The sequence below is a fragment of the Arvicola amphibius genome, chromosome X (genome assembly GCF_903992535.2).
Source record: "Arvicola amphibius chromosome X, mArvAmp1.2, whole genome shotgun sequence".
NCBI lineage: Eukaryota > Metazoa > Chordata > Mammalia > Rodentia > Cricetidae > Arvicola > Arvicola amphibius.
In genome coordinates, this window is record NC_052065.1 from 94148920 (window position 1) to 94167217 (window position 18298).

Sequence of the window (18298 nt, forward strand, 5' to 3'; positions counted from 1 at the left end):
TAAGAATGTAGATGGCTGATAAGGCAGCAATTATCGAAAAGAAATAACAGTGAATACATAGGGGATGGTCCATCCCATGTAGAAAATGTATCTGATGCATTGAGTGACAGCGATGGGTAGAAAAGAAATTAACTAGAAGAAGCATGGAAAGTATTTTATGGATGGACTTCTAAGTGTTCCATTAAAAGTTCAGGTGATAAATCTTGGTCCCCCTAATGACTCTTTGGAATGTAGTAGAAGCTTTGTAGTGGGCCTATTCAAGAAAATAATTCATTAGATGTGCTCTTGACTGGTATACTATTATCCCATTTTTCTCTCTGCTTCTGGCCCTCGTGTAGTGAGATCTTTTCTCTGTACCACAGACTCTCTAACATGCTGTACCTACCTTGCCCAAGTCCCAAAATGATGGTACTAACCAATCACAAAATGAAACTAAAACAAGTAAGATGCAAACTTTCCCTCCTTACAAGTCAATTATCTCAGGTATATTGCATGTCAGAAATCCCACTAATGGACATGAGAGAATAAGCTCTTTGAGGAGGTGAGAGTTAAGCCACAAACTATTGGGTAGATATTCAACAATGTGATGTTTACTTTGTATTGAGCAGAGAGCATCACAAGAACAAGAAAAGCAAAATTTAGGGTCCAAAATGGTAAAATAATTTTTGCTAAGTGGCGGTCTAAGAAATGGTAAAGGACAAATAAAATATATACACACCTGGATTCTGAATGGTTTCGTATAGGAAATTAGTCTTATTTACATTTAAATTCTCAGTACAAAGAATAATATCCCAAATAGATATTTGATGTATGAAATAAAGAAAAATTGGGGCTGGAGAGATGGCTCAGAGGTTAAGGGCATTGCCTGCTCTTCCAAAGGTCCTGAGTTCAATTCCCAGCAACCACATGGTGGCTCACAACCATCTGTAAAGAGGTCTGGTGCCCTCTTCTGGCGTGCGGGCATACATGGAGGCAGAATGTTGTATACATAATAAATAAATAAATATTTAAAAAAAAAGAAATAAAGAAAAATTGTGGCTCAGTAGTCTGAAACTTGGGAAAGGGTAACCATATAGCTGAATGTATCCACGTGTTATGAGTATAGAGTATTTTCCTCACTCTTAATTCCAGGTGGCACCATAAAAAGATCCCAAGAGAATCTTACATATGAGAAATCAAAAGTAACTTGGTGGGAGGGCAAAAGCTTTGTCTTCAAGGACACCTCCCAGTATACAAACAAATTCAGGAAAAGTTGCAATGGTATTACACTGTGTTAAATATCCACAAGTGAATGAAATAGACAGCATACCATGATGTAGCCATGGCATATCGTATACCCAATACTTAAGTAGTAAGATGAAGTAAGATCAAGAACAAAAAAAGACACACACAGGAACTCTCAAAGTTCTCCATTTTCTTCATAGCATTACTGCATTATAACTATCAGTTACATGTTCCTATTTCCTAACTAAAGGTTTGTATAACATAGGAATCTTGCATATGATTCTGGGAGCGCCAGAAAAAGAACACTGAATGTTTAACAGGTCACATATTAGGGTTGAAACTGGGTTGAACTTGGAGATTTACTGAGAATAAGTGATCCAGTTCATGTCACTCCGCTTCGCTGCTTGTAGCATCGCCTTCAGTTGCGCTTGAACATCCGCAAGCTTCTGTCGATCTAAGCTGCCATGAACGTGCCATTGTTCATAGCAATGTAAAGGGATAGGATAAATCACATACTTCAGCTCCATCAAGGGTGTTAAGTAATGAAGGATTCTCATAAGCATCGGCATCGAAATGGGATTAGAGACAAAGCTAATCACACGGAGATGGGAACACTTAGTAAGGGCTGGAAGGATAGCAGTGAGCACAGCATCTGTTAAATGGCAATGATTTATAGCCAAGTGCTGCAAGGTATCTGAGAGTTTCTGCAAAAGAATCTGAAGAGGCCCAGAGTCATCCCAATACATTGCGTTGTTACTAAGATTCAACAGTTTTAGGTGGGTGGCCTGAGGGCTCTGGGACAGAAATTTGAGATCTTGGTAAGAAATTTCACAAAATGGCAGATACAAGAAATCCAAGTTAGGTGGCAAGGCTCTGTGGAGAGAAAACAAAGATAGAACGGCTCTCAGATGACTGACAGGAAATCGTCTGAGGAATCTAGAATAAACTGTTTCGCACACAGTATGTAGCAGTAGCTGACAATACGAGCTTGAATTCAGTCGACAGGTTTGTGACCCTGAAAAGTTACGTTTCTACTCTTATACGAAATGTGTATCCTTGGAAATTTTTAACAGTATGTTAATAAAGAAATTTGTGCCAAAGATTTAGTGGAAAATATTATCTACTTAGTAATTACAATATAATCAAAGGGGGAGCTAGTTCACCTGCTCAGAAAGAGGTAGGACAGAAGGAGCAACCTACTGGAAGCTCCCTTTGGCTAGACCATATATGACAGCCTCTCCAGTCATGGCCTGAAGCTTGGAGAATTTCCTAATGATAGGGCATTACTGTCTATAGTTATATGCACCTCTACCACAACAGAGAATCTTTCTCTCAGTTCCCCCTCTTCATCTCTCGATGGCCAGAGGAGGGCTGCACTCTTTTTTTCACCTTGACGTTTCTGGAACAGCACCCCTCAGACTATGAAAGAGACTTTTCAGTATGACTACTTTCAAACTCACAAGAAGCCAGAGACAGAAGGCATAAAGAGTTTTAAGAATCTCAGGTCGTAATCCCAGCACTCGGGAGGCAGAGGCAGGCGGATCTCTGTGAGTTCGAGGCCAGCCTGGTCTACAAGAGCTAGCTCCAGGACAGGCTTTAAAAAAAAAAAAAAAGCTACAGAGAAACCCTGTCTCAAAAAAAACAAAAAAAAAAAAAAAAAAAAGAAAGAAAGAAAAGAAAAGAAAAAAGAATCTCAGGTCTTCCCAGGAATCCTTTCTCCCTTGTGTTAAGAGACAGGAGGTTTAGAAGACCTAGGTGCATACCCCACATCCTCACCTGAGTAGGCTGGCCAGATGATCTGTGAGGCTGAAGGACGACAAGTTGAGCTCTTTCAGGTAGTTCATGCGCCCAAGATAGCTGAGAAACACTCTGAAGACTTTCCCGTGCAAAGACCTAAAAGTGATTTTAGACAGACTAAGGCTGTCCAGATAGATCATGTGAGCCAAAAGGGTAGTGACTTCACTCAGTGAAGCCTGATCAACTGCCAGGTTGCGAATGCATGCCAGATCTAGAAACTTCAGAGTGTTTCTGGCGTATGAAAATTTATCAATCTGCAACTCTCGACAGCAGAGGTGCAAGGACCCCGAGCTCTGCTCAACTTTATTCAGAAGCAAAGCAAAAAATTCCCTTTCTCTCAAGGTGCCATCAAGGGATAGATCCACTAGTAATTCCATAGGCTGCCTTGCGGGCTGACTCTCAGGGCTTGAATCTACAATGGTGCACTGGCTTTTTAACTTCAGAATAGAGTGTACAGAGTGAGTACAACCATGAAAGCAAGTAGGTGATCTGATACCAAATTCAGGGCATGTTGTCCTGCAGTCAATACCCTGCCTTACATCTAGGATCCTCAGTTTAGGGCTCCTGTAGGGAAAAGAGGAGACAGAACATCTAAGAGGCATGCAAATTTTAATGTAAACCTACAGGGTCGACAATGACATGTAGGGACTTAGTCTGCAGTCTTGATGCCAAATGCCAACAAGTTCGATATCATGAAAATTCAACATCCTTTAATTAGTTTCCCCGTCTTTTATTATCCTTAAATCCTCACCAATCTTAAAATTGGTGTCATTCTCCTATGTATAACACCTGCTATGTAAATCCATCAATAGTATCCTCAATAACATGAATTTCTTAATGAACATTGACTATATTATCAGCCTTTAGTGTTTTACCAAGTATTGCACCAACAGCCTCACACATAAATCTTCAGCATTCACTATTTACTACCTTTGAAAGAGCAGCAGGCTGTGGTGTAACCTCCTGTGTCTCGCCATGTCTCTATTATACAGGCTCTTACCTAGAAGCTGAATTCTGGACAGGTAAGAACTGAAAACTTTCCACCATGGCTTTCAGGAGTTCACGCTGGGGTTCCTGCACACTCAGTGTTCCAATGTGGAGACAGGTAAAAGGCCAAATTTTCACCATGGCTGTCAGTGTCTTCCTATATCCTCCCACGAAGGCAGCAGAGAACAATGGAATAAAAAGCTCCCTTGGGATCTCCTCCAGGGAATGAATTGCAACCAGTTCATTGCTCAGTAAACTCTGTATGGCAAGATCCAACAGTGAGGATGGGTCCTTTTCTTCCATCATCATATTCCTGCATCAGGATAAGAGATACTTAGAAGTTCTGAGAGGACACCCTCCGACTCTTCTTTAAAACAAACGAGAGCAATGTAGAAAATATATTAGTTGCATACAGAATAAGTTTTTATGAAACTGATAACTACTTCTAGAGATGTCTACTATGGGCATAGATTAAAAACTGATTGTTCCGAGTGTACATGTATGTGTGTGTGTGTGTGCATGCATGTGTATGTACAAATGTGTATGTGTGTACATGAAAGGCTAGCATTAGAAATAATCAGTTAGTAGAAGACAATGTGAATTACCTATCTACCTGGCACTGTGTATTTCCTCCCAAAAGATACAAAGCATTAGGAAAGAAATTGCAAATATATATATATATATATAATACTGATATAATCATCATTATCTTGGAAATAACCAAACATCAAAATGACAATTATTGAAGAGCAAAAGACTGCGATTGCAGCCAGTCCTACTCCATCACCAAACAATATGCAGAATAAAGCAGACAAACACTGCAAGAGACAGAAAGGAAGAGATACAATTAGGGGCTTCAACTCGACAGAAAATCTCAGAGAAAAAGTAGGTCTCAAATATGCCTGAAATATAAAAACTATTTCCCAATGCTAAAGGGAACAGCTATCATTTTGAGAATGGACTCCATTGAAGAGTCCAAATTAAATCCTTAATGTTTTTTCTCATATTTCAAAACCAAAAAGCAGTCAAACTGAAAATAGAATTGTGATTCCTTGGGTCTGGAAAGAATGCCAGGTTGAGGACGGACGGTGAGAAAGTATATTTGTATATGATGAAAGTAAGTAAGAAGCAGTTGTGCAAATACCACAGTGACTCCCACTCAGATGTATAATTCATATGTGTTAACAACTAAATGAATGGCATTAAATAAGGGATATGAATCATTTGAAGCCTCAGTGTTTGAAGCACAGAGCTTATGGGGTAGAATGGAAACAAAGATGAGAAAGGCATTGCCAGGAACTTTGGTAACAATGAGAAAAGAAACAAAAGCAGGCGGTAAGACTCTTGTAATACATAAGAAGCAAAATCAGAGTATTCAGACATTTTCTACCAGAAAAAAATGGCAAAATGAACTAGATGGCGCTAAGTGCCAGAACAGAGGATGATAAATACATATATATATAAAACAATGCAGTATCATACAAACGAGTAAAATTCTAAGCAAAAACATTAAAAAATCAGAAAACAAAATTCTGTTTCTTGTCACATACCTAGTCTAGGGCACTTTTCTATGAGCCCGTACACACTCAGGCACAGTCCTTGGAAAGAATAACTTGCCAACTGAGATAAAATTCACCCTGGTCAAAGGCAAAGAAGAAGAATTATATCAACTTGAGACTTCTTAGGACTGCAATCTCAGGAGACAACATTCAAGTAATCCTGAAAATTATGTTCTGAGGTTCTGAATAATGGGCTCCTTTTACAGCATGAGGGGCAAGAGAGTTTAAGTCGCATCCCCTTTGTCTAACGTAAAAGTCAAACCTGCTTGTAAGAAAGGAACTGGGCAGACTCATAAAGCAAGGGTGATAATGTCACAAACTGTTACAAACACTAGTGAGACTTGTTTCAAAAGTTGAAGTGCATGCTAGTATCCAAGGTCAGCCTGTTCGTGGGTGAATATGTCAGTACTCAGACAGTGTAGTTCAAAATATTAATTGCAGACATGCCTGAAGTCTGGTTAAACAGGGGTTCTGGATCCCATTTTCAGGGTGCCAGAGCAATGCTACTGGTGTGATTTTATTTTCCCTGACAAGCTCAGTATCAAAAATATGTCTGTTCTCCCTGAGCTGATTTATACATTTAATTCAATTGCAAAAATATCCTCAGATATTTTTGGAATTAAGCAACTTGAATGTAAAATTCATACATGAAAGAATACATGAGAAGAGGTAATAAGTGAGAAGGAAGATGAGAAAGGATTTAGACTAAACAAACAAAAACAGCAATAAAATCTTTCTAGAAAACTGTTCTGATAACATCATATTACTTCTATATGAACAGAAAAAGAAGAGCTGAAGAGATGGCTCAGCATTTCAGTAAGAGAGTTTGAAAGCTGCTCTTTCAAACTCAGGTTTGATTCCCAGCATCCACATGATAGCTCACAACCATCTGTGACTTTAATTTTAGGGGATACAACACCCTTTATGACCTCCATGGGAAAAGATATGTACAAGTGCACAGACATGCATGCAGGCAAAATACCCAGTCACATAAAGTGAAATTTAAAAAAAAAAAACAACTAAAAGTATAGACAGTCCAACGGAATAGCCTAAACAGCCCAGAAATAAAGTCAACACAAATGGAAATTAGTGCATAAAAATGGTGGTATGCAAAACCACTGGAGCAAAGGGGAGCATGAGACAATTAGAACAATTTAAAACAGATCGATAAAATTGCCATTTACATACATAATAATAACAACATAGATTAAAGAACTAAGCAAAAAGTTAAACAGAGAGCTAGAGATGGTTCAACAGTGGTTAAGAGTACGTGCTGCTCATCCAGAGGACTAAGTTCAGCTCCTGACATCCACATAGAAGCTCACAACTGCCTGTATAATACCAGTTCCACAAATTCCATCATACTCTTCTGGGCGCCAATGGCACCAGGCAAACACGTAATGTACATGCATGCATACAGGCAAAACACTCATAAACATAAAATAAAAATAATTTTAAAAGAACTTAAACCACACACCTTCTTGAAGAAAATGACTGCTCTTCTTTAACCTCACTATAGGAAAGGGCTTTCTAACTATCACACAAATTCTGGAGGCAAAGAAAGAAGCAGTGTGGTCACATAAAAATGAAAGTATTTTAAAGAATAAAAGTCACAATTAATCAAAAGCAATTAAAAATTTCAGATATCAGTACACATATCAGACAAGTGGAAAATATGCTATTTATCAACACATATTTAAAACTGAAAACAATGGACCAGAAATTCGGTATAAAAATCAGGAAAAGATGTGAAATAATAATCATACGATAATGTAAAAATACAGTTCATAAGCGATAAAAAAGCTTAATTTTAATGACAATTAGGCATGCATATATAAAAACAATTATGGGATTATCAGTTAGTGTCACGTCACCTACAGGAACAAATGTTTAAAGCAAAGCAGCATAATTCTGTTAATGGGTCCGTGAGAAAACAGTGATTCTCACACATTGCTAGTGGAAGTGAAAACTTAGAAAAGTCTTCCAGGAAAAAATTTCAAACTGCCTAACAAAACTACATATGATATTAAATTTGACCCAATAATCCTACTTCTGGGCCTATGAAGATCTGTTAGATCTGTTTCCATAAATACAAAAATACACGTGCCTAAAGATATTCATAGGAGCGTTATTTATAATTTCAAACTGTTAAACACAATTAAAAACATGATATGTGAATAGTTAAATAAAAATACAGTATGCTCATACACATATACCATAAACAAATGTGAAAAAGAATAATGGAAATTTTTATGAAGTGGCAGGTCGTCATTTCTACAAATGCGGTTAAATGAAAACTAGAAGGATGATGTATCTTATGTTACCTTTAATTCAGAAGGCAATATAACGTAACACGTAATTTCTCCTTTTTGCAAAGTACAGGAAAGAGTTCAGACTGAATGTACTGGCTATCCCTACAGAGGGAGGACATAAGGAAATAAGAAGAGAGTAGAAGAGAAGAGTGGCATTTCCCCCGTATACAGACTTCCATAACAGATTTAGGAATAATAGTAATCTTCACATAACCAAAACACAAGCCCAATTGCCCTCTTGCACCTTTACTACTCTATTAACAGATTCAACCCATCACTGATAGAAAATATTCTGAAAAACCTGTCTGCAGTGGATATGGACAGGATGTCTTCTTGCCTCTATTCCCTAAGTAATATAGCACAATAATTCACACAGTATTTACATTGAAATGGAAACTGTAAGTAATTTATAGATGAATTAATGTATAATGAAGAACACAGTACCTTATATGCCAATACTATACCATATGATATAAAGATCACGAGCTTCTACAGAATTTCAGTGAAAACTCACTGACAGATTTCTGGAACCAGTACACTGTTGATAGCAAGGAACAAGTAAAACATTTTTTTTTCTTCTCTTAAACATTATTTATTACACAGTTAACCCTTAATAATAAGTCAACAGAGCCTTGGGGATGGACTTTCAAGCAGCATAAATCAAGACCACATGGCTACCAGCAATGTTAAAGAAGAGAATATGGAGGTAACTGAAGCATTAACAAATTTAACTATAGTTTGGGGGTGTGTGCATGTGTATGTATGTGCATGTGTGCACGGGACAGACAGACATTGACATCAGTTGTCTTCCTCTGTCTCATTCCTCCTTATGTTCGGCTATAAGGTTTCTCACTCAGACTGGAGCTCATTGATTTGTCCGGGATGACTGACCAATGAGCACTTGGCTCTGTCTTTCCCTCATATCCCCCAGAATAGGGAATTATGGATGTTTTCAGCTATGCCTAAATTTTACATTAGTGCTAGAGATAAACTTAGGACCCCTCGTGTTTGTGTGACAAGCACGTCACCAAGCTGGTCATCTTCCCAGTCCTTAAACTAACTGGATAGTAAATGAATATAAACACAATAGAGGAATGACTAAGACAATGGTTTGGGAAGAAACTTTGGAAAGCACTGAGTTAACTTTATTCTTCAGGATAAAGACTGAGCTCCTCTTGGAAGTGATGAACATGGTTTAAGCGGTTTCTCTTCATTTCTCCCTTCCTCATGTCCTGTTCTCTATTTCTACGGGCTTATCTCTTCTGGATATTTTATCTGAGTGATAGCATAAAATGCCTTGTCTTTGTATTTGACTTGCTTTTACTTAATAATGTTTCAGAGGTTTAGCCAAGCGATAGCATGTATCAATACTTCATTCCTTCCTATGGTTGAATAACATTCTATTGTGTGTATATTTTTAAAAAGATAAAAGACTGAAAGAACTGTACAAAAACATCTATCAATAACTCATTTCTAACAGGGGTGTTGGCTAGTAAATTAAGAAATATGTCACAGATGATACAAAACAGATCAGAAAAAGTAACTTACAGATAAGCCTAGAATAGATTGGTATCTTGTGTATTTGAGTCCTAAGTTTTAGTATCAACACATACAGCTAAATGCAGAAATATATACACATGTGTTAATATAAACATGGGTAGGTAAACACAATATGCATCCCACCTCTCTCTATGGACAGGACCTAGCACAAGTGAAACTCACTTTAAAATGAACATACACAAAGGCATTAGTTTCTATCATTCTTAGAGGGGAAAAAAGACCCCTTCAGAAAGTAGACTTAATCTAAGCCCATGGTGGGAAAATGTAGAAGATGGCCTTGAAATTTTTATAGTGACAGAAAATGAGTGTAAGAAAGAGATGTGGGAGCCGGGCGGTGGTGGCGCACGCCTTTAATCCCAGCACTCGGGAGGCAGAGGCAGGCGGATCTCTGTGAGTTCGAGACCAGCCTGGTCTACAAGAGCTAGTTCCAGGACAGGCTCCAAAGCTACAGAGAAACCCTGTCTCGAAAAACCAAAAAAAAAAAAAAAAAAAAAAGAAAGAAAGAAAGAAAGAAAGAAAGAAAGAAAGAGATGTGGGTATAAAACTAACTAAAAGGCAGTCCCAATGGCCAAAGCTAGAACAGTTTAAGGAATAAAAATATATTTTAATATGATTCTAATGTAAGTAAATTGAATGACTAATGAAGGGGGTGAAGAAAAAGATAGCTCCTTCTTTTAAAAAATTCCATCAATATATCTGGTAAGAATGGAAAAGCTGAAGACCACCATTAGGTGACATCTGTTTTCAGGTTAGGTCGCTAGAAACCATCTAAATGTAGTGAGTGATTCAGAGTCTGAGAAGACAAAGGGTATTTTAATATCTGAAACTGTTTCCTTCGCCAGGTTATTATTTTAAAGGAGATAACAGTAGCATCGCACTGGAGTGACATAAATGTTACATTTACATTTAATGATGGGGTTAAAATAAACTTTATCAGTAATGCAACATATGTATGCGATGTTACTGCCCAGATAGGAAGCAAGACAAGGAACAAAATCATTTTTGTGGCAATGTGGTATGAGATTTAAAATGAAATACCAAAAATATGCCTGCTTTGCCATCAGAAGGAAAAACAAAGTGGATTTCTGCAGAATGAGCTGTCCTCCGCCCCGTTTGCCATGGAAAGATGATCCCTAGCTAAAGTAGCCTCTTTCCTTATGACGTGCACTGAAACACACTGTCTGTTTATATCTGAGTAGCAGATTTCAGTTCCCCACAAATCCACAGTGTTGTTCAAGCAGGCAAATCATCTTTGTATTAACCAGGTTATTCTGTTGCCTCGTTAGTAATAAGATTGTCCACACGGTGATTGCTTGCTTACTTTCTTCCACTTTGTGGGGTTTCTTACCGTGTGATATCCACCAGTCTTAGGCTGTATACGTTACTAGTAAACGTCTGTGTAATTTATCTGTTCAGTGTCAGGTATCATACACTTACCAACCCAATGGAAGGCATCCCTCCTGCATAAGTAGGATGAATAAGAGGTCAGAAAAAAAGGTAATTTTTGCCAAAAATGAATGGTTTCAATCAAACCATTACAAGTCATGAAAGTCAGGGTGAAGCTGGCAGACTAGAAACTGCCTTCATGACAAATCTTGAAATGAAGAGCCACTATAAAAGCTAGCCATGGTGGCCTACACTTATGATCCCAGCATCTGGGAGGTAGAGACAGGAGGGTCGGGAGTTCAAGGTCATTGCTGACCACATAGGGAGTTGGAGGTCAGCCTGGGCTACATCAGACCCTGTATCTAAATAAATAAGGAAATACACATAAAAAGAAAGAGTCATGATAAGAAGCAGCAGAAATCAGCAAAGATGTTACAGGTCAGCTGAACAATTTGGAGAAACAGAAAGGCCAGGCAGCCCAAAGGAGCTAGCTCCTTAAAACTTCAACATCACACTCCTGCCACGACTAGTAAAGGAAAAAACTCATCCTAGTGGAAAAGAGGAGACCCCAGGTAAAGAGACTGATATTTCTATTTTATTTTATTCAAATTTTGTCTTTTGTATGGATGTTTTGTCTGCATATATAATTGCTCACCGCACTTGTCTCTGAATACCTAAGGTGGCCAGAAGGCGGCACAGGATCCCCTGGAACTGGGGTTACTGACAGTTGTAAGTCACCAAGTGAGTACTGGATTTGAACTCAGGTCCTCTGGAAGAGCATATTTTAACCATTGAGCCAGTATTTCATCCCTGAGACTGGGGGTTCTATGGACAGGACATGCCTACCATTTTCACAAGTTTAAATTGAGCTGGGAAATCTGGGATGACACTGGTTCCATATTGCGACAAATGATCGTGAAGAAATAAGTCTGATTTTTTTTTTTTTTTTTACTCCTAGTGTTCCAAAGTTTTGTCCTTCCAGGTACAATATTAAGAGCAGCCGACTATTTAAGACAAAGCCACTCTGGTAAATTGGAACTAGAGAGAGGCTGCACACCAGCTTTATGGGGAGACACCTGTAGAAGGCAGTGATGGGTTGGGTGAATGACAGGCAAGGACGCACTGAAAAAGACAGGCAGCAGATCCTCGGGTACGGAAGGCTCTGCCATTCCGAGATCACACCACTTGCATGTGAATGAGCAATCTCTGCCACCTTGTGAGGACAGTGATGATCCCATGCTTGAGGTTGGGGAGCAGTCCTACATTTGAAGTCACTTACCTTCTGGTTCAGTGCTGGTGAAACTGAGACTCGTGAGTTTCTGGTCCACAAAGGCCTTAGGTTGCAGCGGCCTCCTCCCTCTCACAGATGGTCTACTGTTGGGTGAGAAGTGAATGCGCTGAGACAAACATCCCAACACAGACCTCAGTGCTCTATTTCCTTTCCCTAGTCTTAAAGGCCACTTGTGACATACTCCCTGACATGGACATTAACACACTCAGAATTTATAACCTAGAGAGTCTCTGGAGAGAGGGAGAACCAACTCTTCTCAGAGACATCAAAACAATGTGTGGCCGAGAGGTCCCTGGGACACAAAGAAGGGATGCTTCGAAAAGAAAGACAGCTACATTAGACAACTGAAGTTTGATTGGTAGGGGGCTCAGCACCAGGCCTAACAGCTACCAAGGGTAAAACGATCCAAATTCTGAACTGGAGCGATGGCTCAGCAGTTTAAAAATTGACTCATCTCACAAAAAACACTGGTCAGACTTGGTTCACAAAGCCTACTTGGCAGCTCGCAACCATAGGAACTCGCTCCACTTCCAAACTCCACAGGCCCCAGCGCACATGTATTTCTCACGCAAGGGCACACACATTAAAAATAAACAATTTCCAGAAAGATAATCCAGTTTTAGTTCCCCACCAAGTCCAACTGGCAAGCTCCAATATTAGTGGACCTGGAAATAAGCATCTCTAAGACTTGGCCACTTAAAAAGAAGTTTGGGTCTTGCCCATTGTGTTTCCTCTTTTTCTTTCTGTTAGGCTTCTATGTCACTTCCACCTTCCAGCATTTTCAAACCTCGCAGCTGTTATTCCTTTCCATACACTGCCCTCGTTTCGTTCCCACGTTTGTAACTAGGCACGCCTATCATTATCTCTTCCTCTTCCTAACACGCTTCCCTTCTTTCCGTCTCCATTTTCCTTTCTGTCATTCAATATTGCTTCTTAAGGCTCCCTCTCACCCTGCTCAGTTCATTTACTTCATTAACTATATATCCACTTGGAGCCACATTCCATAGTTCACTGCACACTATTTTTGATCCTGTTCTATTCTTGTTTGTGCTGTGGGTACTTGGATTTAATTAATCTTATGTCTCTTTATAGTCACGGTCTATATTGGTGTTACAGCTGTTATAGTAGTTATTTCTGTCCTCTCTGAACAGTAGGCTGCTCGCTAGCCTCACCCAATGAAACGTGAAGAGAAACCAACAGAAACTGATGTAGAAATCATAGCACAAGTAATAGGAAAAGCAGGGAAAATAATCATAACTGCTCAAACGATGAAACTAAAGGCAGGGAAGTGGTTGAAAGTCTGGGCTAAGAATGCAAACTACGTGTGAAAAAATTTCAGTGATTTCAAAGAAGATACCAATAACGTGTGAAGGAATCCAACTAAGGACATGGAGATGCAAACCAAAAACTACATGAGAACATCAGCAAGAAATTGAGAGTCTGAAAACAAACAAAAAAATAGAAATATTAAAAGTACAAATAAAACAATGAAATGAAAAGCCATGTAGAAAGGCTCACCAGCAAACGATCAGTAGCAGCTAAGTTAAAGACCATTAGGACTGGAAGAAAGAATCAAGCAAATTCTACATTTAAACATCAACAACATTAAATAAATAAATAATGAAGGCAAACTCTGAGAAGACCTAGCTCAACTCAGGTCGTGCAGCATGCTCTCCAGCTCACGTTAAAACCTCATGATTGCCAGGCATGTGGCGCTGACCTTTAATCCCAGCACTCGGAAGGAAGAGATAAGCAGATGTCTGTGAGTTCCAGGCCAGCCTGGTTTACAGAGCTAGTTCCAGAACAGACTCCGAAGCTACAGAGAAACCCTGTCTCAACATCCCCCCCAAAAAAAACACAATTAAGTTGGTTTCTATCAGGGTCAGGGGTGGTTGAAGTTACACAAATCAATAAAGGCAATACAGCACATAAATACATTCAGAACTGAGACCACAGGGCGGTCTAAAACATGCAGGAAAATGTGTTTGCTTAAGCAGGGCACCTGCTAAAACTGGAAAAACATGCAGAAAAGACATGGAAAAAGCTAAAGACCTGTTCATGACAAAAGTCCTGAAGATTCTAAGAACACACCTCAACATAAAATGGTTCTACATAACAAACCTATAGCTAACATTATACTAAATTGTGAAGACTAGAAACCATTTTATCTAAAGCCAAGGAATAAAACAATGGGATCTGCTCTGTAAAACCCTTTTCAATATGCTGCTTGAAGGGTTTGCTCACAACAATAACGCAAAAGAAAATAAATGGGATAAAACAAGAATAGCTCCAGGCCTGAATAGGCAGAGGAAACAGATGGTACCCTCCCATAGTTTTGGATCTGGGGAGGTCAGAATCAACCAACAGCCCAACCAGCAGATCAGCCAGGTGCCAGCCTACCAAGCACTGCCTGAGTTTTCTAGGCCCAGGCACGAGAGAGAGTAAAGGCAACAGCTCCGTGCCATGCCTTGTGGCTGAGGGCAGGCAGTGCCACCTGTGACCCAAGCAAGACTCCCAACCCTGAGTGAGAGTGCAGGGTAGGGAGGTGGAAGAGAGGGAGATGGACTGGCTCATGGGCTGGGGAGAAAGGCAGATCTGGAGAGGTGAGGGTGGTGAAGAGCAAGCTGACATGAATGGTCAGTTGGCCACCTCAGTCCAGGGAGATGTCCAGGCCTGGGCTATGACCAAGGGCCAAGACTTGCTCTGGGGGTCCTGAAGCAGCTGAGGGGGGGTTGAGTTGAAGTCTGAGACTCCTGTTGGGGCTGGGGGCTGTGCAAGGGAGGGACATGTGGTCTGGGCCACCCCCTGGGGCCACGTTGGTGTCCAAGAGCCATGCTGCCACAGGAGCCATGCTGGTCCAAGTGGCCTGCACTGTCACCTGAGATCATGCTGACATCTGGGTCCAGGCTGCTGCCTAGGAACATGTTGGGGTCTGTACTCCTACCACAGCCAGGGTCTGGGCTGCAACCTTCAGCCATCAGGGTATCTGAGAGCCATTCTGCTACCAGGGACATCATGAGCTGAGTGGCTGTGCTGGCACCCAGAGCCATGGTAATGTCCAGGCCAGGGTTGCTTCCAAGTGCCATGTCTGGGTCATTATCCCTATAGCAACCAGGGTCTGGGTTGATGTCTGGGGTTCCTGTTACCACTGAGGGCCAGGTAGATGACCGGGCACTGGTCAGTTACCTCATTCAGTGTTGGTGCCTAAGGACCACACTGCTGTCAGGGCCTTACTGATCTGGGTGGCTTGTGCTGCCACCTGAAGCCATGGAGATGTCTGGCACTGGCCACTGCCCAGGGCCATGTCTGGGTCCATGGTCCTGCTGCAGCTAGGGTCTGTGAAGATGCCTATGGCCCATGTTAGCAGAAGGGACTACTGGAACCATGCTGTGCTGAGCCAGGCCCACCCTTCACTGGCCCTGGGATAGCTGTCCTTGCCCATCACTGGATACTACAGCAGGGGAGCTGGGCCTACCCCACTAGGGAGAGCTCACCCCAACACAGGTAAAATGCTGCCCACAGCCACAGGTGTGCACCTCACCTGGGCAGCACACTATAGCTGACCCTGTGGCCAGGAAGCAGGTTTGCGGACCCTAAAGGCATGAGAGCAGGAGGTCTGATCCTGCCTCCTCTCATCTATCAAATGGTGGAATGGGTGAGAGAGAGAAAGATGCCCTCCCCACTCACCCATTACCACCTGCAGGTGAGCTGACCCCGAGGGCATGAGAGTAGGAGACCTGACCCTGCCTACTCTCATCTGTCATATGGTGGCATGGGTGAGAGAAAAGTTCCCTCTCCCCTCACCCATTACCACCTGGGGCAGGTGAGAGAACTGGCCCTGGGCTCAGGAGAGTGGGAGAGCTAGCCCTAACCCACAGCAACTGGAATGCAAGAGAGAGCAGGCTCTGCCCCGTCTGGGAATCACACTAGAGCTGACCCTGTGGTCTGGGGCAAAGATGAGCCAACCTTGATGGCCTGAGAACAGGATAGATGACCCTGTCTGGCTTTGTATGCCCCCTACAGCAATCAGCAGAGAGGGCCCTGCACCTTACCTTGCCTGGGCAAAACAGTAGTGCTGGCCCTGGTGGTGTGAGCATGGGAGACTGATCTGAGGACCTGAGAACAGGAAAACTGCCCCCTCTCCTTGCTGCAGGCTGCATTGGCTGAGCTATCTGAGGCAGTGTTGGAGAGCTTGCCTGGTAGTCTTGATGAGGGAAAGAAGGGGGGCTGACCAATCCAGCTACCAGTCCCTTCCCACCCCCAGGCCCAGAACCAGCAATATGAGTTAGCCCACCTCATTTATGAACTCATCCACCTTATCTATGAACTTCTGGAGCATGTGAAGGTGACGAACCTACAGATCCAAAACAGCAGGATCTCCACAACCCAGGACAATTTCAGGATATCCAAGAGAAGCCCCAATTAGAGCCCATTATCAGTGGTCTAGCAGAGGCCAGAAGCCTTGAAGCAGACCAATGAATCATAGTAATGAACACTTAAAAGATGAATGAACTAAAGAGTAAACTGTGTGACTCAATGGCCACACTACAGCTTCCACAACACGATTCTTCTCTCTTTTATTTATTTATATTTTGTTTTGTTTTGTTTCTTTGTTCTGCTTGGTTTGTCTTCTAAATTTGGTTTTGATTGGTGGGTTGCAAGGGCAAATGCAAGGGGAAAAGGAGATTAAGTGGGATCGGAATGCCTAATGAGAAACCCACAAAGAATCAATAAAGAGGAATAAAGCAAATGAAAAGGAGATTAAATAATCTCTATGTACAAGTGACATGTTCATATGATTAAAAGAGTACAAACACTCAAACATAAACACTAATATGTGCTGAACCCTTTCACCATGGAAGCAAGGTGCACAACAACATAAAAAACTGTCCATTTCATAGTGACCAAAACTATGAAATACTGGGAAATAAAACAGAAACACATGCACAGTAATTGGTTTCAAAATTTTAAATTTCTTAGGAATAAACCTAACTGATGAGTGAAGTACTTCAACAATGAAAACACTAAAACACTGAAGAAATTGAAAGAGGTGCTAGAAGAGTAAAAAGCTTCCCACTCACATAGATGAACAAAATGACTGTTACTGAATGTTATATACAGATGCAATGCAACGCCTTGCAAAATCCCAATTCTATTTATCTCAAAGGAAAACAAAGTCCCAAAATACAGAGATGAAAACAAAAGTAGCCACAGCAATGCTGGAGGTGGCACAATACCTGCTCTCAGATTACACCATGGAGCTAGCAAAACAACAACAAAATGAATTCTGCTGCAAGAAGAGATATGTAGACCCCTGGAATAGAATAGAAGACTCAGAAATGCAACTATACAGCCACAGCCACTTATATATTTTTCAAGAAACCAAAAAAAAAAAAAAACCAACAAGGAAAGCTGCTTCAACAAATGGATCTGGTAAAATTGGCTAACTAGATCTAAATGGATGATCACTCATTCCTGTTCCTCACTCCTCCAAAACCAACTCAAAATAGATTAAACAAAGATCCTAGTGAATGATGGGACATGCTGAAATCTCCAACAAAACATGAGGAATGTGCCTTAATACATAGGCAGAGCAAAGACTTTTTATTTATTTATTTTGGTTTTTCAAGACAGGGTTTCTTCTCTGTAGCTTTGGAGCCTGTCCTGGAACTAGCTCTTGTAGACCAGGCTGGCTTCGAACTCACAGAGCTCTGCCTGCCTCAGCCTCCGAGTGCTGGGATTAAAGGCATTCACCACCACTGCCCGGCTGCAAAGACTTTTTACTTTTTTATTTTTTTAAGATTTATTTATTTATTATGAATACAGTATTCTCTCTCTCTCTCTCTCTCTCTCTCTCTCTCTGTGTGTGTGTGTGTGTATATATACATATATACATATATATATATATATGATATATACTGGCCTATATATCCTATAGGCCAGTAGAGGGCACCAGATCTCATTACAGATGGTTGTGAGCCACCATGTGGTTGCTGGGAATTGAACTCAGGGCCTCTGGAAGAACAGTCAGTGCTCTTAACCTCTGAGCCACCTCTCCAGCCCCTGAAAAGACTTTTTAAAGAGGACTCTGAAAACATCTCAGGAAACAACAATCAAAAGTGATAAATTAAAAATATTCTGTAGAAAGGGCTGGAGAGACGGCTAGGTGGTTAACAATACTT

At 40.9% G+C, this 18298-nt stretch overlaps 1 protein-coding gene across 1 annotated transcript; it reads right to left on the minus strand.

Moving 5' to 3' along the window:
• Positions 1–1583: 1583 nt before the first annotated feature.
• Positions 1584–4317, minus strand: LOC119805490 (melanoma antigen preferentially expressed in tumors-like). The gene is made up of 3 exons (XM_038317452.1): positions 4022–4317; positions 3001–3585; positions 1584–2097 (listed from the first exon to the last, which is right to left on the minus strand). The coding sequence occupies exons 1-3, from the start codon at positions 4315–4317 to the stop codon at positions 1584–1586; spliced, it is 1395 nt and encodes a 464-aa protein (XP_038173380.1).
• Positions 4318–18298: the final 13981 nt, after the last annotated feature.

What these genes read in the sequence shown, in the direction of transcription:
- LOC119805490 (XM_038317452.1), bottom strand. Translation starts at nt 4,317, where the DNA reads ATGATGATGGAAGAAAAGGACCCATCCTCACTGTTGGATCTTGCCATA. An exon ending in GTCCAGAATTCAGCTTCTAG is followed by an intron (nt 3,586 to 4,021) that starts GTAAGAGCCTGT and finishes TTTTCCCTACAG; the next exon opens with GAGCCCTAAACTGAGGATCC. An exon ending in CATCTGGCCAGCCTACTCAG is followed by an intron (nt 2,098 to 3,000) that starts GTGAGGATGTGG and finishes TTCTCTCCACAG; the next exon opens with AGCCTTGCCACCTAACTTGG.